The following is a 25,307-nucleotide window of genomic DNA, read 5'->3' as shown; positions in this document are numbered from 1 at the left end:
GCCATCTGCTAATGTTGGAGCTGTCTGAGGAGCACCCGGTGAGGTGCGGCGTGACCAATAGCCTCCTATCAAGGGCAATAAAAACATCGTCTATCACTCGTGTGCGGATAGAACGCGAGCAGCGGCCAGGTATTATGATATCAGTCATGTTTTATTGATAGCGTCTGGAGTGCAGTAAAGCCTCTTTCTGCGCGTGTATATCTACGAGCGTGCACATATTTTTTTTTGGGGGGAATATGGTAATCAATAGGACACACATGCCTGACTGAGGATTGCCCTCGAGCCTCTGGTACTGCTGATTGAGACCCGTGTGCTGTTGGCCATGTGTCCCAGAGCGGGGCCTTTCAGCGCTCGTGCCAGAGGAGCGAATTGCTCAGAGCCCCGTGACACGGGTCTCCTCGCGGCGTGTCAGGCGCGTAACCAGCTGCAGGTTTTACGGCAAAAACTACAAGGGGACCAGGACTAAGAGACCGTGACACGAGTTATGTGTAATGTCAGTTACGACGGTAAATCCGGGAGGACCGTAAGGAATGATAACGGATCCAAGCGTCTGTGGACAGCCCAATTTCTCACGTGTGCATTTTATTATTCTTGTTTTATGCATTCTACGGTTTATACGGTGGACAGTAAAAGGAGCAAAAACTATACAAAGTTACAACGGAGTCTCCCCGAAGCCGTGGACGTACCTTGGCACTCTGGGGTCATGCCACGTGCTGACACCCGTCTGAGTGTGGAGGAAGTACACTTGGCCTTGCTGCGTGGTCCTCTGCTCTGTAGGGAGGACATTAAAATAGGGATTAATCCAATGCGAGATCTGGACATCTTTGGTTATTCAATCATGTGAATCCAGTTTTTAAAAAAACGGGGGGACGGCAACATTTTTGCCTCAACCTTGGAGCGTCAAAAGTTTGAAAATATATGGAAAACGAAATTGAGTTTAATTCATGTGCCACATGCAGACAGATTGTGTTTATAAGAGAGATCACACAGATGGAGATAAAAGGACTGTCTGAGTGAGTAGAGATCCCGAGAGGCAGCCAGGACAGGAGGGGGGGAGGTGAGAGACAGGGTGAAGAACATTGGAGCGGAAAGGAGAGGAGAGATGGGGTTGTCTGACTTTCGAGTTGGTGAGCTCATTCATCACCGCCTGACAGAGATATTTCCATGAGACGGCCTGCCAGAGAGCTCTTTCTGGCGTCCCTTCGGACCTACCGGCCTGCTTTAACATGCATGTACACATAACCCCTCCAAACCCCACGCCCGCCCCGATGAGCGCACGATACACGCTCGACGCACGGAGGCGACATCTCTTGGCTCGGCGCTCGCTTACATGAGGAGAACCAGAGGCGCCGACAGGCTTTTGCAAGAGCTGCTCGAGAAAAAAGCAAAAAGGACGGAGACGGAGAGAGACAAGTGTGGAGCGGCTAGGAGCCTCCTAATCTGAAGGACCGGGAGCAAAGATATGCTTCCCTGGCTCTGGCTCAAAATCCGACGGAAGATTTTCACTGCGAGGATAAACACAACTCCCTCGGGCTTGTGTGTGGAATCGCTGCTTGTGCGTGCGTGTGTTTGTGTGTTTGCTTTTACATGAATGCGCCTGATTGTTTGACTGTGTGCAGGCAGGAGAACAGAGGGGGGGGGATGGCTGCCGCCAGCCTTTAACAGCCAGATCAATTCAATTAGATTGTCTAAAATGGAGCCAGTATTTCAGGCTCCTTGTGCGGAGCTGCAGCGTCATCGGAGCGGGCCGCTGGACCGAATGAGGACACAGATTAGCTGGTTTACTGAGCCCAGTGTTGAACACGGGAGGGAGGACAGGAGCGAAGCAATTAACGCAACAGCATTACAACGATGACACGATTCATATCTGCAGTAGAGGTGGCTTTCATAAGAGGATAAAACTCTCCCCAGCACACTCTAGTGCAGTCAGAATATTAAATATTTATCTGTCTGAAGAAAGGAAGGGCTCGGCTCTACAGTATTGATAGCCTAGTGCCGTGGTTTCCAAACTTTTTGTCAGATGAACTCCTTCAACAACACCGCCGTCACTACACGAAGCACTGCAACTGTGATTGTTTTAAGGAGGGCCGAGCAATAAGGCCAGATGATGAACGTTCATTCATAATATGCAGCACGTACAGCTTCCCACTCACCATATCCCTCAGGGAGGTCCGGGGGCGTGTGCAGGTGGGTCCTGCTCATGTAGTTGCGGTGCCTCTGGGAGCGGACCCGTCTCTCCTGGATCCGCTGGTCTCCGTCGACGGGCGGCAACACCGTGGTGGGCGTGGCCCCGTTCGTGTTCACGGGCGTGTTCTCGTCCACGATGCAGCTGAGGGGTCGGCCGGGGCTGGAGTACTCTGACGCAGGCCTGAGGGGGGGCGAGAGGGACCGGAGCAGACCAAGGAGATAAGGTAAGGTAATGGTGCAGCAGCCTGTCGGCCTTTGCGCACCGGGGAGTTTTTATAAATACATTTGCACGTCACTATGTTTTTTCAAACTGTTGTTTTTGTCTTGAGTACAACTAGCAAAAAAGCTTCTTTTTTTTCCTGAAAAAGGTTGATTTTTCTGAGCTTTTGCATTGTGAATAAAAGGCATCAACCAATACATGTACAACAACACAGAGGCTCCGAGTCCAAACCAAGACGGCACTATATTACTGCTTTCAACCTTGATAAAGGCAGAGCATACTAGATACACTCCTTCCTTTCTTACCTTTCACAATAAAAGCTCTAGACATGCACACTACGGAACTGTTCACCAGAGGAAATTTCACTCAGAGCGTTTCGCTTTAAGGAAACTCAATAAAACAGCTTACAGTAGCTTAGGCTGTGCAACACAGACAGACTGCCAGGTGCTGCTCTGGGTCAATAGGATCCTGGTACTTGGTCCTCTGGCTGCCTGAATCTATTCCAACCTTTTATTCAAAAAGTGCTGCAACTGTTGCAAATTTTGTATCGCTGTCGGTATGAATAGTTTTGCATGTGCATGCAGGTATTTTGCATTTTCCTGTTATTTATTTGTCAGGCCCCCGGTGTGTGCGGGCCTTTAGAAAAAAAAGAAGCATATCAGGCGGTACAATAGGATTGAAAAAGGAGAAAGTAATTTCTACAAACACAAAGCAGCAAATCAATAAGAAGCCTTTAAAAAGTCTTTAGGTGCTAACTGGGAAATCCATACAGTGCGTCACACAAACAGAGCATCAAAAACAAAAGCACTGAGACCGGCTGAGGTCAAGCTTGATAAGAGCCGATAAAAAGAAGCTAAACACAAAAGACAGAGTGGGGGAAGAGAGGCCTCTATTTCCGCTCATGTCAGCTCCGTGACTTCCCTGGCTCTTCCACATCATTAAACACCACTGTCTGCAGCAGTCTGTCTGACACCTTTTTTTTTTTTTTTTTTTTTTTTTTTGAGGGGCCAACTCCAGTTTTGGACAGACTCCCCCAGTTTTGGGAGCACTGGGGTCAGACATGCGGTCTTCCGTCGGCCTGCTGCTGTTTGGGTTTGAGAGGCTCTGAATTTCTGCGGGCTGCACAGTGGACTCACCTGGTAGGCCTCTCCCACTGTGTGGTGCGTGTGATGTGGTTCAAGTACTGGATTCGCCCGGACGCCGTCCTCCTCTCCTCCCAGCTGGCAGAGGAAACACACACACACACACACACACACACACACACACACACACACACACACACACACACACACACACACACACACACACACACACACACACACACACACACACACACACACACACAGAGACACAGTGAGCGGACACGGTTAAGCAGCCACGGGACCATCTAGCAGCGTTCTGTCTCGCTGCTCCATCTCACCACATGCAAACATCACACTCCGTATACACCGCGCTCAAAGGCAGCATTCATTGTTTAGGAGTTGCAACGGCCTCTCACAAAAAAATAAACTCCCCCTGAGACGATAAAGAGATTTCCCCCAAACTTGCTCACCCATCGGGGAGATCATTGTCAAACAGCCGACTGCAGTCCACCACGGGGCCTCCGGTGCCTATCCGGTCCCTAGACTGCAGGCTCACTGCAGCAACACATGGCAGACAGATGCACACGCCATTACTAGACAGCAGATCACAGTGCAGGCGCAGATATTTTATCAGAGCACAAAATGGAGCGATATATCTTTATGAGTAACAGGGATGGGGTTCAATTTTTATCAGCGGCGTATCCTGGAGGGTCTGGTTAAAGGAAGTTGCATTTTCATCTTTTCCATCTGCAGGGAGGGTCTGGTGTTGTGAAATTCAATCCAACATTTTATGCGAGGACTGTGATAGCATGGAGCATATGTGCTGTATATGAATATGAATCAACATGCAAGGAACAAAACAGAACGTGGATGCACGTTACCAGCTCCATGATTAATACAAGAACTGGCCTAAAAGATGATGAGATCGTTTTAAGCAAAATACTGAAATTGCTTTTAAAATGGTCAGCTTTGGCTTTAATCTCGTTTCCTCTGGTGGTTAGTATACACTGTAGCACCCTCCTTGAATATGTAATATACAGTGAATGCACAACAACATGGTGCCGCATGGTGAAGAAAAGTCAGTGTGAAAACTATTTTAGATTTCTGTGCAGCTTCCATTTACTCCCCAATTGAAATGATGGTTTTTGCCAAATGCATCCTTGTTTTTGCGTGTCCGTCTGTACTCACCCACTATCTGGCCTCTGACTGTGTCACTGTCATTGGGACTCAGCTTGTTCAAGTCTAGTCTCTGGTCTGTGAGGGGAGAGAGAGCGAGAGAGAGAGGACAAAAAGGAGAGGAAGTGGTGTGCAGAAGAAAAGAGAAAGAGAGAGACGACAACACGGGACACACGGGAAATGAGAAGGAAGATGAAAGAAAGAGCAGAAAAGAGAGGATTTATCAGTGTCAGGAGATTTACATGCAAGCCAGCATGTGTTGGGAGGCATTTCTTTCCCTCCTTGGACAAGCCCAATTGCCGTGTATCATTTACATCACTCAGAGTCAATTCCTCTCTCCCTCATTATCCGTCCCTCATTCTTCTGTCTGCAGACCACAGCTTGGCTTTGCTCTGGAACAGATGGTCCGGTTCGTGGAACAGCCACGGGCTGTAAAAATCTCACTGAGCATCGCTACACAGCGGGCTGCAGTTCAAATGCAGAGGTCAAACATTTGACAAATTTCAGTACAAAGCCGGCACTATTCGGCTCGGTCTTAGCATGGACATGAACTTCTGCCAAAGTCTGGAAACTCTTTGTCTGAACTTCTTAAAGTCTGCGGAATTTGAGAGTGAGGGAGAAAGAGAGAGAGAGAGGGAGATCGAGTGGAAAGGAAAGGAGGGGAGAAAAAAAAATGTCCAAGCTGCCTGCAGACATGAGAAATGCCACTATCTGCTCTCTGTTGTCTGGGTGTCATGCAGATCAGCTCAGGATGTCTGTCTAGACTAAACAGGGACCAAAACAAGGCGATGGTCAAACCGTCCTCAGCGGCCCCGGAGGAAACAGAATGTAAGCAGACGTGGACTCTCCCTTTGAGCTACATTAGAGTAGATGCAAATGCGGTCATACGAAGACGCAGACACTATGCAATTATGCATAAAGGTTACAGTCAACCCAAGACACTCTACAATTATACACAAATGTTTGAGTCAACCCGATGCCCTCTCTACAGCCCCGTGGAGGGGACAAAACTATGCGCAGGAAAAACAAAAGACTGACAAATAGAGCGAACACAACAAATCTACGCTTACACTTTAATAGCTCTACAATTATGCATGTCTGCTTGAAATGACCGGTTGTCTAGATCAGCAGACGGAGATAGAGGGAGGTTAGTCACACTGGCATTTTATGTGTGTGTGTGTGTGTGTGTGTGTGTGTGTGTGTGTGTGTGTGTGTGTCTATGGAGGAGACTGAAGGGTAAACTAAGGGGTGAGGAGGAGGCCAGGAGAGAAAGGAAATGCAGAGGCAAACCACTCACAGCTGTGGCACAAGGTTCAGGTTTCCTGAGTCGCTCCAGGAAAACAACAGTGTCGGGGGGGCTTCTAGGAAACGCGGTGGGATTCTTTCCCTGCTTCTTCCCAGAGGCGAGCAGGTACCAGCTCACCACGCCGGAAGATCACTCGCACACCGCTTTGTCAAAAGATACAACTGTCTGGCAACTGCTTTTACCGGGAGCCATTTACTAAAGCCTCCGTCTCATTTATCCAGTTAGCTTCTGACATGAGACATTTTTACTGTAATTGCCAGGCGATGTTGATTGACTCTTCCTGTTCTGGCAAAAAGGGGGGCAGAGTGTTGACCCCTCTCACACACAGGTCTGGCCTCTGTCAGACCTAGTGAGGGGGGACAGGACAGTAAAAAGGAGCTACTCTATGTTCTGTCACTTAGGCCCGACAGCAGCACCGTGGTATTAATAACGTCTGCTTCTTAGCACACTGCAGGTGAACGTACGTCCGGCCTGATGGATTACAGCCTCAATTTCCCATTAGAGCGGGAATAACTGCATTTAATAATTCAAGAGTTACTCTCCAGCCCAGTAGAGAGAATAATGAACAAAGTCGATTAAATGACAAATATATAGCTCACTTAAGTAAAAAAAAAAAAAAAAAAGGTAATGTAGTAGTAGTTTGACAACATTATTGTGCTGCAACAGTACAACAAGAATTATATTTTCAGAACAAGACAAAAGAACCTCTGGGATAAAAGTGTCATCAGTACAATAACACACACAGTGCTGTAAAACAACGTCTTTGGAGTCAACCAGCACAAATACATTTCAGTCAGTTGTCTAAAAAAAATATTACAGCATTTTATCCTATTGGACTTCTCTATGCACAGATATTTAGGCTTTTTAAGAAACCAAAAAGAAGGCATTATCATATGACACAAACTTTGATCAATTTACTGTATTTAAGAGTTAAAAGTACCCCATGGAGTTTTCTCAAGCACAATATTCGCCCGGAAACTTTAAGTCATACGCTGTTGGCAGTAGGAGCTCACCCAGATGTGCCAATCACCTGGATGATGAATAAAGCTAAGGTGCAACTAATTAAAAACACTCCTAATGCTGTAAACTCCTACAAGTTTTTTTTTTTTATTATACTATGTATTTTGGTATTTTCAGTTTCATGGCATAATAGATGCTTTTCAGTGTTATAATATTTTATGACCCGTTGCCTTTTGGAAAAGTGTTTGTACAGTCTAACAGAAGGTCATCGAAAGGTTTCTTATTTTTATAATGAAAATAGTTTATGGAAGTGGCCAAAATGTCACCTCAGTGACCAGCATGAGGATTGTGTCGGTGTTTGTCACTTACAAAACTGTCTGTTCAAAATAAATGAAAACAGGCGTTAACTTTTATTAGTTTTGTTTTTTATTCTGTACCAAATTGGCACCGAACCACGACTCCTTAACCGGGGTGTGAACATAAACGTGACTTTTTGTGTACAGTTATACCCCTTCAAACTAAAGTTATGTAAATTTGCATCCATGAGGCTTTACAAACGTATCGAGTGATTTCCTTCCTCCAAAAACGTTTGCAGAGACAATTTTTTTATATTTTTGAAACAAAATGACATTTTCCACTGTCCTTGTTGGTGCATTGCTGACTTTTCTTACATGTTACCGAGGAATAGCGTAGAACTGGAAGTAGGGCGGGGTCGCAGGTGCACTTTGTGCACCCAAACGGGGACCTGCATGTAAATCCATTGTTCCTTCAGTGCTACTAGTGGTCAAAAACTCCACAGGGTACCTTTAATATGAAACACATGGCTACCATTCGGCTTAGAGATTTAAAAACAAAGTAAGAAATCGAGTACTGACACTTACAGCCCGTGTCTTTAAGGCGGTTGATGGCGTTGGACAGAAGGCGGACACAGCCCAGGAACCCAGCCCCTTGCTTCTTGTGAATCTTCTTGTGATTCCACACGCTGATGGTGATGGAGTCTGATTTTCCGATGTATCTGAGGGGAAAGAGGGAGGGAAACATAATTAAGATTCAATAATGGCTCACACATAATTGCTCATCTAATTTTTAAGAGACGTAACGTGTCGACAAGAGTCTCGCTCAGGATGTCCCCAGCAGAGACACATCCGCCACACAGAGGCTAGCGCATGACCCATTACAAGACACAGTCGGGACATGGAGGTGGAAGCGGAAGAGGAAGGCGGGGTGGCTGAGAGGGGTTTTCCAGCCAGCGTATGCGAACGTGTGAATCTGAGCCTGAGCGTCTGCGTATGAGACTGTGATCCTGTGAATCATTTATTCACAGCAGCCCTCCACACATATCAGGAGGAGTGAGAGAGGAGACATGCAGTAGAGAGAAATAATAAAATAATCTGTCAAACGGTTAAAAAAGTGTCTACGTTTGTTTTACAAAAAGGCTTTTTTAAATTTAGGCTAACGCCAAGCGTTCAGCTCTCCAGGCCTCTTTTGGTTTGTGTTTGCAAATGTGACACTTATAGAAAAATGAAGGCGACTATTTCTCCCTAATATATGAAAAGCACAAACCAGCTTGATTATACCAGCTTAATTAGAAAATGTAATTGGGTATAAACAGTCATCAATCATGCTGTAAAACGTGGAGGGTTGTAATATAACTCAACTCAAGGGTTGTTTGCCTCGGAGTAAACTATTTTGAAGCAGCTCAGGAGACGTTTGTTGACTGTACTGTAAACAATAGTGCATTCACATCTGCTGGAAAAATCACAGTATGTCCTGCATGATTCTACGTTCTTAACTGAAGACGTTGTGGATAAGCATCGCATCGTGAGAGGAAGCACTCAATCAATAAATGCAGGACGAAAGATAACAAGACTAAGTTTACAGTGCTGCCAGCTGCACTGAGAGGCTGCACATGGGCAGAGTGGTGCTTTGAGCTTCCGGCTAATGTCAGCATGCTAAGATGCTCAGTGCTAACAAGCTGATGTGAAGCAGGTGCAATGTTGACCATGAGTTTAGCCTGTTAGCATGCTAACATTTGCCAATTAGCGCTAAACACAGAGTGCAGCTGAGGCTGATGGGAATGTCATACATTTTGCAGGTATTTGATCCTAAACCAAAGTACTGGACAATTGAAATTTGGCCTCATTATGACGCTAGATTAAAAAAAGGGAACATAAATGTGAGAATGAAATGTAACAGAAACCAAATCAAATTTAAAATTGTCATTATAAAAGAAAATGGTGATTGTTGTCAGTCGCTATTGTGACAACATACATCAGTGGGGCCATAAAGTGAGGTGGAGGGTCCATTAGAACCAGTGCTGCCTCTGTCCACCAGCCCACTGTTCTGCTTATTTTCTGTAACTAGTGTTGCATTAACTCATGGTGAAGTTAGCCAGCTAGCTAACTAGCCAGCTGTGCACTAGTTAGCCAGCTAGCGTGCTAATTCCACCATGCTTTAATGCTACACTGGTTACACAAAATGAGCCGAATGAAGTTCTCGCTCATCTGGCATATGCCTTTCTACGCTGTGACAAGAGTGTGTGGGTGAAGCATCAAGCTGTTTGATTTTACTCTCGTCGGTTTAGTTTAAACACATAAAAATGGCCGCCGCTTTGACCATCGTGCTATGTTGACTTGAGTGGGAATGCCTGTCCTACTCCTACTCTATTTCTATGCGTCAACATCATGGCAGCACTAGAGGAAAACTCTTAAGTCAGTAGGCTTCATCCTCTGGGGACCATGAATGTCTGAATGACAAACAAGTGATGTGCCAGTAAAGACCATGGTCAGGTAACTTTGTTGTGTACAGACAGCCAAAGATGTGCAGGGAATGAGATGAGACAGACTGCGTCTACCTCCTCTTTCCTTCTCCTTGTGTGTCAGGCCAGGCCGAGGGTGTGATAATATCTCCCCATGTGAACCTGTTGTGGCACATCTGCTCGGGTGGGCTCCCTCCTTCAGTCTAAAACTAATCATCTGTACGGTTCGCAGAACTGCATCCCACTGTAATTATCATGCCGCTTACCGAAAGGGATATGAAACAATGGGGCTGTGAGTAAGACGTCTGGACATTTTGAGTCCATGCCAAATGCCTGTCTGGGGTGCGATGTGAGAGAGAGCTGCAAGGTCAGACAGACGTGACGGGAGGGAAGTATTACAACCAAACCCCAGTCATCTGGATCACCCTCCACGTAATAAAATTCATTAGTCTGGCTAAGATTTTTAATACCAGTCATAGGGAATAGCGCGCGCACACACACACACACACACACACACACACACACACACACACACACACACACACACACACACACACACACAAGAGACAATGGGAAAATTGCAATAAAAAGGGAAAAAAGCAGCAGATTTAAAGAGTCAGATGTGCTTTCTAAATGCATCCTTTTATATGGCAGACTGCATTCATACAAGAGGCATCTTTGGCACAGTTTTTACAAGTCTTGTCCTGCAAGTTACTGCCAAGAACATATGGTCAAAGTGAAAGAAAAACAGTTCATCACAGCAACACTGAAGTGACAATCAGAGATGCAAGCGGCACAAAAGGGAAGGTCCGACACCAACATTCACCAGTCGGGACTGGAGCCTGCTGATGTTCTCGAATTGATTGACAGATCTCTTACGCTCTGCTTATTTTAGTAAATAGTAATACTAAGGATCTAGTAAAGCTATTAATGGCGGTGCTGTTCAACCGGGTGCTTCCATAGAAATTTAGCTTGGATGGTGGGAGGAAAATGGACGGCTGTGTGGGCGTAAATAATATGAGTCTTGACTCTGTACTTAACATTACAGATGTATAATTTAATAATGCCTTATTTGAAGGACTCTTAATTAACCGAAAGTGATTGAGCGCATACTGGAGGGAGATTTCAAAAACTGCTTAAAAACACTTTGTGACACCATGAAGATGACTAATAATCGCTGTGTCCTGTTACACTAATGTTTTATTAATTACAACCATATCCTGATTGTCTGTTTTAGTGTGAGAGGTGGGGGGGGGGGGGGCAGCCAGACAGACCGTCTGCTGTCCTTGGCGTGTCGGCCATAACCTGCAACAGGGCCGTAGGGTCACAGGTCACGGGCTAGTTTGCCGACTGTGAAACCCTGGACACACAAACACGCACAGTGTTACACATTCAAATAATGACACACACACACACACACACAGACAATTAAATGGAAAACAAGAGTCCCTGCCAACAGCGTTAACGCACTAGGCTGTAGTCAGAACACCAGGTGTTTGCAGGCCCCTTTTAATAAGTGTGAGCCGGGGCCAGACGGCTCTCTAGCCCGCTCAATTAAAACACACCACCTGAGAGTCCTTCTGCCGGCCATGACGATAAACACTGCAGACAGTAAAGGGGGTGCACTGACGTTAAACTGGCAGAGGAACGGCAGCCATTTGCACATAAACTCCAGTCAGAGCTGCTCCTGGGACAAATTAGAGCGGAGAAGCTCCGGTGAGCCACGAGTCCGTGCTCTCTCCTCTCCATCGATCCATCTTAGAAGGTGCACACACGCATACACACACACACACACACACACACACACACACACACACACACACAAAAACACACACACGTGTGACTTTTTCCCCCTCTTGTCAAATGTGACATGAGCAGCTAATTTAACAGCCTTGTAGCGAGAGGGTCCTGTCTCCCCAGCAACCAAACAAACGGAGACATGTGCTTCCTCTCGCTCGTTGGCTACGCACGGCGGTTGGATAAACACCGGGGCGAATACTGGAAACTTTCACTCTCACATTTTCACTCACGCGCTCCTGACTTTTTTTTTTTCCAGGTTACCTTCACGGGACAAACCATCTTTGGGAAAAGGCAATCAGAGTACAACAAGACATGCACGTGTTTCAGTCAATGGAAGAAAATACTATTGGAGACATGCCCCCCCCCCCCCCCCCCCCCACCCACCCACCCCCTTTTCGGTCTCTCTGAACACCGCTCAGAGGGACGTTTTTAAGTCTCTTTGCTGGTGCTGAAGGGTTATGTCATTACATAATATCTAGATAAGTGAGAGACCAGATGCAAGAGCTGTTTACATCTGTTACTGTTTAGGTCCCGTTAATGACACAGCCTGCCGCTTCTCAGTGTGCTCACTCATTGAGGTTAAATAAAGAAAGACGTACAACATTGTGAAGCATTGTAATGGCCTCCGAGCAGGGGGCCTCAAACTGCTGTTTGTAATCAGATTAAGTCTTTAGGAAGGTGGGAGGTATTCAAATAAACCAAAGAAGGACTCAGATTTTTTGTATTTGAAAACAGATGTGAGGGATGAGTTGTGTTAATGCGTCTGGGACTCACAGGTCATAGTGTTGATTCCACTTGGGGTCGAGTGTGTTCCTCACAGTGTCTGTGGAGTGGCATTGCCCCGAGCCGTCCACGACTACCTTGGCAAAGGGATCGGGGAGTCCTGCGGGGAGAGAGGGAAACCCAACGACCGCGCTCAGCCACACTCGCCAACAATGAAATAAAGAGATATCAAACAATTTAACAAGACACCAACGACAACGTAAACGCAGCGGTGTGAGCCGGCTGCGTGGCAGAAGGTGCTGAATTCAACCGACACGGATGCTGCGGCGTCTACAACACTGCTGTTCTGCTACGGGACATTGTTTACTTTAAGATGTAAAGTATAGCATTATGGTTGCCGTTCTTAGTCCCCTTTTACTTTGAGTAAGTCTAATGCTATGCATCCTGTTCATCAGCCCGTCAATGGGTGTGCCGTCTCTTGCAGCCTCCACCTCATTATGTCGCTGAGCAGCGTGTTGCTTTCAGCTCCGGTGCTCATCTAGCTCTGTGGTTCTGTGGGAAGACGCCTGGGTACTTCTCCTCCCGGGTCTCCACAAAGTTCCCTTTTGTTTTTCTTTCAGGTTCATCTGCTTCTTTGTCGGTTTAATTGAATCGCACATTCGCTTGTGACGTGGACCGGTGAGTAGAGCTTTTCAACACGCAGTGAAAACATTTTTTGCTTCACAATTGTTGACAATTTGCTTCACCATTGTCTCTAAAAGAGATGCCTGTGAGCACACGAAGGTTGTGACTGTAACAGAAACATTTACATAGCACTAATGCAACAAATATTTGAAATTAATTTATTTTGGGGGACACGTTTTTTCCTGTATGTAGCAATTTTTTATGCTAAAAAAAAAAGAAGCCAAGAATCGGTGGCAACCCGGAAACTCCCTTAGTCGAGCCCTGTGTTGCTCTCAATGAGCACCACGTGATTATTGCTTGTTCTATTAGCAGATAAATTGATTAGTTCTTAGTTTGATGAATGATTTCTTAAGTTATCAGGAAAAACCCCAAACGTTGGTAACATACGGTTTGAGTTGGCCTCCAGTATTGTGTAAAGGCGTTTGCTCTGTTTTACCTTTTTAGAAACAGAATCACTGACACGAACGTGTCTCTATATCGACAAAACAGACAAGCACATAATGGATTTAGTTCACAAATAAGCACACACGTCTACGGTTTCAGCGCTGCCCTCCACTAACTCCCTCGCTGAATGTTTGCTCAGCTCCGGAGCGCTGGAATGGCAGGAATGGGCACCATAGAAACCACCTGAGCGAGCAGAAGGCCTTTACATGCTCACTCACCATGACAGCCTGACCCAAACACACCCAAACACTCACGACACTTAAGACACACACACACACACACACACACACACACACACACACACACACACACACACACACACACACACACACACACACACACACACACACACACACACGAGTTATAAAGTCTTTGGTGGAGAAAATCAACCGGGTGTTTTAATGCAAAGTGGCTGCAATAGATGGTTCATCACCAACAGCTGTGATCTGCAGATACTTACGGAAGAAGTCCTTCTTCACCAGGTTTTTGGCGCAGAGGACTGAAAGAGAGAAAGAAAGGAAGAGTTGAGCGTTAATTAATCAAATAAATCAAAAGCAGTAAGTCAGGGGTTTTATTTTTTTGTATTTGGAGTTTTTACTGTGTATGGCAGAAGAGCGGCGGGGATGTGCATGGGTAGGCAGCAGGAAATGATTCGTCTAGTTCAGGATTCGAGTAGGAAAACAACCGCACTGCGGCCAAGTTTGGTGCAGATTACGCAAACTGTCTCTTGGCCACGATAAGACCGGCGTCAGCAAAAGCAGAGGAAGCGACTTCTTAGCTACAGGTTTATCAATTAACACTTATTGTATCATTAGAATTAAAAACACTTGGGGGGGGTGTTGCGTCTCTCTTTCTCCTTCCCGAAGCAGCCTGAGGTTGACCGTGTTGAGGGAGGCGGTTGCTGTGGTGATGAGGCTCTTACACTCCTCCTGTGTGTGTGTGTGTGTGTGTGTGTGTGTGTGTGTGTGTATGTGTGTGTGTGTGTGTGGACGGACGGGGAAGCTCCGTCACCACCTGTGTTTCTGGAGCTACAGCCTGTGAGTCAGGCACATTGGAAATACAGTTTTGGCTCAGCTCATTTCTGTGACGACGGATTCTGAGGAACAGACACTAACTGGTCTGGATTCTGATGGGCTGTGTATCTGTTGACCCGTGTCTTCTAGCTTGTTCAGCTTTTCTAGGCTGTTTATGTTGTGTTGAATGGCAAATGTTCAATAAAAAAAATCACTGTGTAACTACACCAAAAATACCAAATATGTTTTCTTAAACAGTGAAACAGTGGTGGATTAGACGACACTCGAAATATTGTATCTTATTAACCACAGATTGCATCCGCATCCACACACACACACACACACACACACACACACACACACACACACACAACATTGGCCGTGACATGTCGAGAGCTTGTTTTGCTCATGTCATAGCCGACCGGTCTAAAGATGACAGCTGCACTGCGACAGGCATCATGCTGCCACATGAGCTCATTTCACACCTTTCACAGTCGTCTAGTCCAGCTCCAGGGCCGGATGTACAGACATGATGAGAAGTCAATTCATTCAAGAACGATAAGTGGTATCTCTATCTGATGGTCGATTCATCATTAGAGTCGTTCTTTGTTTTGTGTGAGAGTGAAGGGAATCTCTTCGCCAAACAAGCAATATGAACATTAGTTTGTGATTGTTAGAAGCATTATTTCACCAAAGACACAGAATGATGATAACAGTCGTCCCCTCGTGTGCAGGTGAGAGTGCTCAGACTTTACACTGCTAAAACAAATAGACAAAGACACACCCATAGTGGCAGACTTAAGCTATTCGATCTGCAGCCACTGCCAATTCATCTGCACCCCCCCATCCCATGCCACACACACACACACACACACACACACACACACACACACACACACACACACACACACACACACACACACACACACACACACACACACACACACACACACACACACACCATTTTTGCCCACCATGAAACAACCGGGAGGAGGACAGACTTAACAAAATTAAAATACACAAATCACCAGTTTCAGCGCCCACGTGTGCATGGTGTTTACAGATGCACATGGGAAATAAATACACACTCACACACCACACACACACACACACACACACACACACACACACACACACACACACACACACACACACACACACACACACACACACACACAATTGTGGGTTTAATGAGAAGAACACCATTAAGAAAGACAGGAGGAGCAAAACAGCAGAAGAGTAAACTGAATGCATACCCTGCTTGGTGGGTGGGTGGATGGATGGATGGATGGATGGATGAATGGATGGATGGATGGATGGATGGATGGATGGGGGGGGGCACAGAACATGCTCGACAGATGAGGAAGAATTTCTTCCCGCAAACATCCCTGGGAATGTGTTACGTCCCAGTGAAACCCACCTCGTTTCTAAAACATCTGGAATGCATCGCTTTCTGTCGGGCTCTTCTTGAACACACAGACGAGCGTGCGCGTGTTCAAACGCACGCACACACACGCACGCACGCACACGCGCACACACACACACACACACACACACACACACACACACACACACACAGGCCCCCTGAGACAACTCGTTCTCCAACTCCACTGATCTAATTCATTATCGAGAGGATGTGTGCGCGAGCTTTGAGGAGGTGAATGAGGTGCAGTGAAGGTAACAGCAGGTGACAGTTGTCTTTGCGTTTCCACGACGCGTCTGCCCACACGCCACAGACAACGTGTGCGTAATTTACCAAAAAAAGGAAAAAGGAGTTTGACAAGGATTTGATGGTGTTTCCAGAGGGGAGAAAAAAACAAAACATTGAGCACTATGTTCCCTAGTCTAGAAGTCACAATGCAATAAATCCACAGGAGGTGAAGAGAAAGAACAGTGAACCAATGGGAAATATAACTCTACAGCAAGGTGAGGCCATGGCAACAAAAACGCTGCATTCAAGGTCCAGACGGGGAACAAAGAGGCAACAGTGAAGACTACATGAGACCGACTGCAGAGTGGGGAAAGACCCGACGGCCAGCTCAGCTTAAAGAGAACTAAGCCCGAGCAAAAAAAAACCTGCGGACCCTCCTGCGAGAGCCTCAGCTCGCACCACAGCAGGAAGGCAACACTACAATTAGACCTATATAGGCTTCTTAGCAAAACATACAAGGGGCTGGATTACTGCTGAAAACAGAACATGGGGAGAAAACCGCTGGAATGGTACGCGCAGCGGAGACAATGGCGGCGGGGAAGCCAATTAGGAGTCTGAGGCTGCAGAAGGACAGCAATCAGGACGCAGTGGAATCCAACCGTCACAATACAGCTGTCATTACACACCGAGGAAAACACAGTCATTACGAAACGTTAGGATGATATACATAGACCTGAGTTGACCTTTTATTTGGAAGACGAGTACAACTGTGGGAGTGTTTATTTAGCAAAGAATGTGCGATTGTACTCGCTTTGTAGGCAAACCTCAGAGAAGTGAGGCTCTACATCTCGGCAGGCTTACTCTGCTAAAGGACAGACCTGTAGATGCAAACGTGTGTGATTGTGTGCACACAGAGAAACACACAGCGGCATGTAAGCAACTTGCCAGAGTGAAAGGTCCCGCTGTCACCGCAGCTATGTGGGCCTCCTGAGACGGCATTATGCAGCAGTCCGCCTGTCAAAAATAGCAGTTTGCTCTGGGAGGACACATTGTCCACTACGCCTGGAAGACACTCGTCGCGTTAAACGGGGAAATGAGCTTTAGAGACCAAAACCGTTGTTTGGACCAGGCTGTAAACATGCTTACTTCTGCTGAGAAGTTGAGCATTTTACCTTGGGGGTCTGTGGGGAATTGACTCGCTTTTGGAGCCAGCCTCAAGTGGCCATTTTGTGGAACTGCAGTTTTTGTAGCACTTCCTTGTTGGCTTCATTTCATTTCTCTATTTGGACCTACCAGTCCTCACATCCACAAACGGGGACAAATGGGATCAAAAGCTGAGCTGAGCCGACTACTCTTCAGTCAAACTGAAGGCAAAGGTCTCTGAGGTGGAGCGACTGATGCTGCGGTTGTCGAGGACTCAAAGCATCCTCAGATCTCCGACATGAAGGTGGGCTGGGTGTTTGGGACCCCTTGGTTGGAGCCGGCGCGTCACTTCTCTGCTGTGAAAATATCATGTTTGACTGAGCTTCTCTGGGGAGGGGGGGGGGGGGGGGGGGGGTCTGCTTCCTCCTCTCCGTCAATCCTCTTCGTCTGCATAAATCTGAATACCTAACGCACCTCCAGCTTGTAAAAGTCTCTAATGATGTTGTTTTACCTCAAACAGCGATGCTCTGAATCGAGAAAAGCCGCTTCTGAAATTAAATAAATAAAACGGAGAGGGGGGGGGGGGGGGGGGGGGGGGGGGGGGTAGTGAAGGGGGATCTGAATGTAGGGCAACGCAGAAACAATGAAAGAAGAAGCGTAGTTTTTTTTAATCTGAAGGTCAAAACATTTCATTCAGTGGCACCAAAATACTGTATTTCAGGCTAAAGGATGAGTTAGCATGGCCTACAGGTTTCAGTCATCAGAAGCTAAATGACCCGACGGACATTAAAGTCCTTTACATTTAGTTTCTTGATGTAAAAGCTTCACAGAATGACGTTAATAGGAATGGTTGGGCCTCTTTGCCCGCCAGCACACAGAAGTGCCCCAAAATTTATGCTGTTATTGGGGGAAAAAAGGGGGTCGTGATGACAGAAGCCTTCCCCGCGAAAAGGAAGTGGGCGAGCGTGCACCTACAGGGCAGCGTCGTAAATCTGCTGTTTTATTGGTCGCCCTGCACCGCCTTTCTCACGCTCACACACCGAAAAAATATAATTACGTTCTCTCTCTCTCTCTCTCTTTCGCTCTCCGTACCTTAAAAAGGAAGAAAGAAACATACGTCAGCGCGCGCACACACACACACACACACACACACACAGTCAACCGCACAATGTGACGGACGCACACACACGGCACCTAAGATGAAACAACTGACGGGGAAACTAAACGTTAGCTCCTTTCAGGCGCCAGCTGGAATCACATCATGGCCGTTCTGCACCGTACACAGCGCTGTTCTCAGGGAATGGCGACCAAAATAACGTAGCGGGTTGCCAGAGTTAATACGAGGTGAGGGCTTAGTCGGCTAGCCCCGACATCTACGAAAACAAACGTGAGGGACGAGACTCGTCATTATATCACAATATCTCTCAGCACAAATATGTGACAGTATGCATCACAAATAAAGCAACTATGTCTTATGGTGCTTTCGTCCTTGGTGGGAAGGGCAAAGGCAGTTTGTCTGAACCTGTTTTAGTCAAGTGCTCACATTCATTCATTTTCTGCCAATAAACTAATTGATCATCATAATCGCAGCTCGAATCAAGTTCATTTTCCAATTTTTTCTCAACTATATTTTCATTTGGGTGATTAAATTGTCCCTTTGACACTTTCAAATCACTATACGTTGTATGCATATAGTATGAGAAATTGGTTTGATCTAACAGTGTGTTGAGCAGACATACTGTAATAACTGGGAGATGATCTGCATCACTACACTGCTGGTGGGCTTCGAACTTCCTCCTCCTCGGTTACAAGAACCCCACACACACACACACACACACACACACACCGGAAAAAAAGGAGCACGTAACCCCCGCGCATCACCTCCGCCCATCTAAAAATCCTCCGTCGCCATAGCGACGGCAAGTATCGAGGCGAAGCCGAGAGAAGGGTCTCTCTGTCTTGCCTGTGTTTCTCATTCCGGTCGCACTGCAGCGCTGAGACGGGCATGGACATTTAAAAAAAAAAGAAAAAGAGACAATAAACAAAGACGGCAGCAGTACAGGCCTCCTCTACTTACAGCCATAGTTGTAAGTAGACCAGGATGGACCTTTGATTACAAACGCACTGAGTAACCCGTTTTACTACTCCATTTTGCAGCTTTACTGAAAGTCCATCTTCCCACACTTCTGAGCAGGAGCATGAATCACGTAACATTTAGTCTATTAAATAAATGATCAAAACCTTTCAGGCTGAAGGCCCACTTCTATTTCAGTGAGTATCGCTGGTTTAACCTCAGAAGACGGGGACGGTAGACTATTTAAGACGGGCTCACCTCACACACTCAAAAACACACAACCACCGGACGAAACAAACACTTGGCAAATGTGTCAGTGACTGAGTGGAAATATAACCTGGCAGCTCACAGAAGGAGCAGGGGTGTCGTGTGAGTGTGTGTGTGTGTGTGTGTGTGTGTGTGTGTGTGTGTGGCTGCTCGGCTGACTGCAGCTTATTAGTCACATAATGGCTTTCCACGTTACTGCCCAAACTAGTCTGCTCTCCCCCCCCCCCCGAGGACAGCAGGGAAAGCTAAACAAACACCGCACACGACTGACTATCAGCTCGGGTTTTTTTGCTCATCACCTTCCTAATAATAAATCAATCCTTCCGAACGGCAGCTCCGTGCAGGCAGAGACCGAGACACTTTGGGGTGAAGTTAAAGCTCCACCTGTGGGGGAGGTGGGGGGGTGGAGGGGGGGAGGACGGGCCCGGTTTCTCACAGGCTGCCACATAAAGAGCCCCACTGTGTAGGCGAATCAATGAAGTCCGCCCAGACGCAAGCCAAACACCTGGGGAGGGAGAGGTCATGTGACGTCTGGGGGGGGAGGGAGGGGAGGGTGGCGTCGCCATGGTAGCAATCGCCGGTCGAGGCGAGATGGAACCCGGAGGGGGGGGGGGGGGGTCCTACTTTTGTCTACTGTGAACCGACATGTAAGACCGCACACACACCGAGCATGGGAACAGAAAAGAGCGCCGTGGGGGAATCAAGGGTTTGTAGCCTGTTGGAGGAAATGGGGGGGGGGGGGGGGGGGGGGTCACAAGTCATATTCCACCATCACCATCCCAAGTCAAATCTGTCTGGAAACACGACCTAATAAGAGGGGGGGGGCTTTAAAAATATCAGCCGATACGTTACGTGGAATCACAACTGCGTGTGAACCTAAACAAATCTCTTCAGCCCCGCTAGCTCACGTTGACCCCGTTCTGAACCTCCCTTCCTGTCCACCTGGTTCCTCCAGTCTAGTGCGCTGACCCGACCCGCCAGACAGTCTGACACATCTTCAGGGAACAGTCGCCCCCCCCCCCCCCCCCCCCACACCACACCACACCACACCACACCACTCTTCCAGACCCCCAACCTTTCCTCCGCCTGTCTGCCTGTTCGTCTGTCTGCCCTGTTTTGACTCCGGGGGCCGTGCACTCTCATGCGCTGTATTGTTCTTCTATAAACAAAAGGCTTCCTCCTCTCCCCCCGCCACCTCCTCCCCTCCTCTCCTCCCCGACCTCCGTGAGACTTAAAACCTGAACGGGAGGGAGAAAAACAGATTTTGACCGACAAGTGCTGATGGTTGTGCTGATGAACCTGTTCTCTAACCGTCTCCTGCTAATCTCTGAGGCGTCTCCTAGATCAATCTCCTGTGACAGTAGGTCGGCTGATGTCTGGTCTTGAACGCTGCCTCTTGCAGGCTCCCGTCTCCGGTGCTGACATTAGCTGGGTGCTGGAGCTTTGATACAAGGCTAACCTTACAGACAAGCAGTCTGGCCCAGTTTCCAATTTCATTTTTAAAAGAACAACTCTGAAATTGACCAATGGCCCTTTTCTACCAAAGGTCCCAGGAGCTGTGGAGCCTGATACCAGGAACTAAAAGTCCCTTTTTTTGCACATCCGCGTTTGCATTTCATCCAATGACAGATTGTGCTCTATATCGAGAGTACAGCGCCGGCCCCACAAGCTCTGCCCCAATGGTCATCTGAAAGTAGCAGGGCCTTTAAAAGAAAATTAGAAATAAATACCAACACCTGGAACCAGCTCCTACAGGAACTAAATTCAGTCCCTGGTTCTCTGGTCAAACGGCAGGTTTAGTTCCTCAAAGGGCCTCAGTTCCCTAGGACAACACTATGGTCTATACTCCCATCTCCAGGGACAATGTGAGCAAGTGGAAGAGCAGCCAAACCATCGTTATCTCTCGAAAGCTGATAGAGAAACCACCGTTTTGTTGGTCGTCACGCTTTCTTGTGGAACCGCATTTCGTTGCGCAACCTTGTGTTGCAGCACGACGATCAATGATCCTTGAATTTAAGGCTTTAGGGGCAGGTCCAGTGTGTTTTGCCACAGAGGGAACCACACCACCACTTCACATTCAGAGCTGCCTATTCATGAGGAAAGTGGGTTACTTTTTAAAGACCTGGCGACACCACTTAGCTTCAGTCAGGCGGAATGGAGCGAGGAAGCAGGTTAGAATTTCAGCAGAGTCCAACTCTACACGGGCCGCAGGATAACTGTGGAAATGTGGTTACGGCAAATTGACTTGACACAGAAATATCCCATCTCTGGCAGGCTTTTATACTTCGGCAAATTCACTTATGTAATGTGAAAATCTGATAAGATTCCTTCTGGTCACATATTACAGATATTAGAGTCATTGGTGGCAGACTGATCATGGAACTACAAAGTGCCAGGAAAAAATCTTCTAAACCTCTAAACAGACACGCAATTTCCAGGATTTATAAAATTAGAAAAGGAAAAAAAGAGTAACGAAATCTCCTTGTGCATCATTTTCATAGCGAGAGGAAAACAGAAAAGGAACACTTCAAAAAGCAGAGGGGGGAAAAATATAACGCTTGATCCCTGCTTTCCACAGACATCGAAAGACATGCTCCATCTCCTTCCCACACGTGCCCCGAGCGAGAGGAAGAGCGATCCGAGCGGAGAGGAAACCAGCAGCGAAACGGATTAAGAAGCTCCCTGTCCCTGTGACGTGCATTAAATGGCGCAAAGCAAACACAGACAATTCCCAGGACTCCTGTTACACACTTGAGTAAAAGGACGTCTGGGGAAGTCGTGACCCCCCAAAAAAAAGAAGAAAAAAAAGAGTGGACTTGAAGGAAAAAAAGAAGACAGAAGACATGTATATCCCCCATAGCTTCTCTGCATGAAAGGACAGAAGGGCCATGACTAAGGGGAGCCATATATCATAATCCATCACCAGCACCTGCTGGAGAAGTGACGAGAGATCTCGTCGACCCGCGAGAACGACGGCGTCGGAGAACGCCGCCGCGTCAAAGCCCGCTGATTATCAGACGCTGATAACATCTGGGCAAGCAGCCAAGACAGAGACCTGTCCGGGAACTTGGGTTTTGTTTGGGGTTCGTTTCCCGTGATGCACAACGCTGGCAGCTGTAACCAAAGGAGTTTTCTAACAGTCAGGATTTAATGCTGCCAAGCGATAGACGACTAGAGACGGAAGAGGGACAAACGGCGATTGGACAGACGGCCAGGTGACGATCGAGTATGATCCGACACAAACAGGATTAGAGCGATCATAAGTTGACGGTCTTTTGTTGGCGATGGAGGTCGCCGAGAACCACTCCTCACCTCATTAAAAGGTTCACAGTCACATGACTGTTTTTATTCTAAAATGGTCTGGTACCAGCTTCTTCCAAGTTCAATATTTGCAGATTTCCTTAGTCGTCTATGATAATAAACTAACAAAAACAAAAATGTAAAAATTCACCTCGGGCTCTGGAAAAATAGCAAAATTTTCAATTTTGCAATTCGGACATTTTATGAACAAAACGATAAATCAAGAAAATAATCAGCAGCTTAATCTATAATGGAGATAATAAAAAACATGAGACTTTCACGTCTGATAAAAAACGTTACTGGTCACAGCCTGCAGGAAACACCTGTCGTTTACTTTCTAACTAAACCACTCTTTCACTAAAGATGCAGGTACAGATACAAAGATGGCGACTAAGAGGAGTTTATCTCCCTCTGTTTGACTACATGGGGGAAACTCACCACGCACATTCACACGTGAAGGGAAAGAGGCTGGCAACACTGTCGGCGCGAGAACATTTCATCCGTCTCGCGTCACCTTTTTCCCTCCGTGATACAGTCCTCAGTAATTGCATAATAGAGGAGTCCACCCCGACTATTTGGGGCTCCAAATAGTGGGAAAGCATGCCACAATGGCAATTTTTAGTGGCATTCCTGTTCCCCCTGCATAGTGCATCACCCTCTCTTTCCACTCCGTGCGATACAACGTTCCTAACGGAGAGTCAGCCAGGCGAGTAAAGTCTTCCACAGCACCTCCCGCCGCTGCAGCTAAGTGAGAAGTCGTCACGGCGAGCGAATCGGGGCGCGGCCTTCGGCTTCTGCAAGCTTGCACTGCCGTTGGCCCGGGACCCGAGCCGGTTTTTTCGGTGGCAGCTCGGCTCCCCCGAAGCCTCTTGGCTCCTTTGCCCTCACAGATGTAATGGAGGAGAGCAGAGGCCTTGGATCGAGCAGCAGCAGCGGAGAGGTTGGGATGTAGAAGTCCAGGACCACCACACCGCCGTGTTAAATGCCAGAAATGCCGCTTTGCTTTGACACCCCCCCCCCAGTCCTGGGGAGTTTTTAGTTTCTAGGAACGATTTCACAACTTCATCTCGGAGCAGTGTTACATCATTACCACTCGGTCGTATTTTCCCCTTTCATACGGTGAGACTTGCCAGTGAATGTGTTGGACTGAGAGGAACCTCAGCCTTTTAAGAATCAGGACAGTAATCCTGTCGTGATCGGAGAATAATCTAATAATTGAGAATAATCCACTATAGTTAGTTTCCTTATAACTATCTGCTGATTTTCTTTCTTAATTAAATCGTTGATTCCATCCATCACGACTGCAAAGACATCTCAGAATGTCTGAAGTTCCACCAAATACCCAAAAATATATCAAAAAGAAAAGCGGCAAATCGTCACATGAGCGGAGAATGTTTGGCATCTTTTCTTCACTTGTATTGCTTGAAAAAATACAAACTGATTACCGAACTAGTGACAGATTATCTTTCTGTCAACTGACTAATGATTTCATTTGTAATTGAGAAGTAATTATACATAACACAAGCAAACGTCGTATAGAACGACCGGTGGCTGTCCAGTTGTATATCCACGAGCTTTCCTGCTGTATTTTCCGTGTTCATCCTCAGGAATCAACATGAACCAGCCCTCAAATGAAGTGTTGGACTCTCTTGATCAAAGTCCGTGACCAAAACGCCGCCGTGTGCCGGTGCATACCATGACCCGGCTTCCACCATGTGCTGCAACTCATGTTTAAACTAGATGCCGGCGCGTCTAGAGGACACGCGTCATCATGTCTGACCCAAATTTAGCTGAGCTTCGATGAAATCATCTCTCAGAGCTCGGCTTGTCAGAACAAGGCACATTGTGCCGAGGTTAATTTTAACACTGGAGGGGGTTCAGACAAATGCCATCAAACCTGTGGAATTCAACAAAAAGTAAAAATATGGACCTTTAAACATCAACAAAAAGAGTGTAGATGTGAGGAGAATGCTACATGTGACCATCACAAGCTGGAGCTTTGTTTCTTAATTCATCCAAAGCCCAAACAATCATTTCATTCAGGTGTGGGAAACCAAGGCAACATCAAAATCCATCATCACTGGGACACTGTTCTTAAGCTCTGGACAGTTAATCAGCACATGAAGCGGTGCGCCAATAATACATATTGGGCCAAACTTCTGAACATTTCCAACACCACAGAGTCTGCCTGAGAGCTCAATCGTCAGGCGTTCGGCCCTCACACTTCTGGATCTGAAGGTTAGTCTCCTAATGAATATCCTGCTAACAGAGGACAGGGACTACCCATGGGCCTGTAGCCCAATGTTGAAATATCACGTTTGCAGTCGGACTTCTTTTTTCACTACGCAGGAATGCTGTGGCGTATTTGTCCGACTTCGGCAGAGGTGCCATTTGAAACGTGATCTGGTGAGAATATAAACATCTCTCCTCTGATCCCGTCTCCTCAGAGGACCGGAGGGGCTCAAACGTCAGGCCGAGGCACGGACGGACGCTTTCGGTCAGCTGTTGGCATCTTGCGG

General features: G+C 47.0%; 1 protein-coding gene across 3 annotated transcripts in view; it reads right to left on the bottom strand.

Annotated features, from left to right (window-relative positions):
- The window catches only part of smurf2 (SMAD specific E3 ubiquitin protein ligase 2), a 47,275-nt gene that overhangs the window by 14,629 nt on the left and 7,339 nt on the right, over positions 1 to 25,307 (bottom strand). For 2 of the 3 annotated variants that reach the window (XM_068718345.1, XM_068718344.1), the window contains 8 exons: positions 13,801 to 13,839; positions 12,264 to 12,372; positions 7,807 to 7,946; positions 4,678 to 4,743; positions 3,960 to 4,044; positions 3,544 to 3,627; positions 2,154 to 2,368; positions 687 to 771 (listed from right to left, as the gene is read on the bottom strand). In XM_068718345.1, the coding sequence (XP_068574446.1) occupies positions 687 to 771; positions 2,154 to 2,368; positions 3,544 to 3,627; positions 3,960 to 4,044; positions 4,678 to 4,743; positions 7,807 to 7,946; positions 12,264 to 12,372; positions 13,801 to 13,839 (823 nt within the window). The remainder of the gene's footprint in view (positions 1 to 686; positions 772 to 2,153; positions 2,369 to 3,543; positions 3,628 to 3,959; positions 4,045 to 4,677; positions 4,744 to 7,806; positions 7,947 to 12,263; positions 12,373 to 13,800; positions 13,840 to 25,307) is intronic. The other variant, XM_068718346.1, reaches the window with a different exon arrangement.

This window comes from Cebidichthys violaceus, unplaced genomic scaffold (genome assembly GCF_023349555.1).
Source record: "Cebidichthys violaceus isolate CVI_PGR_0920_01 unplaced genomic scaffold, fCebVio1.0.p SCAF_23, whole genome shotgun sequence".
Lineage (NCBI taxonomy): Eukaryota > Metazoa > Chordata > Actinopteri > Perciformes > Stichaeidae > Cebidichthys > Cebidichthys violaceus.
This window is presented reverse-complemented; position numbering and strand designations above follow the sequence as displayed.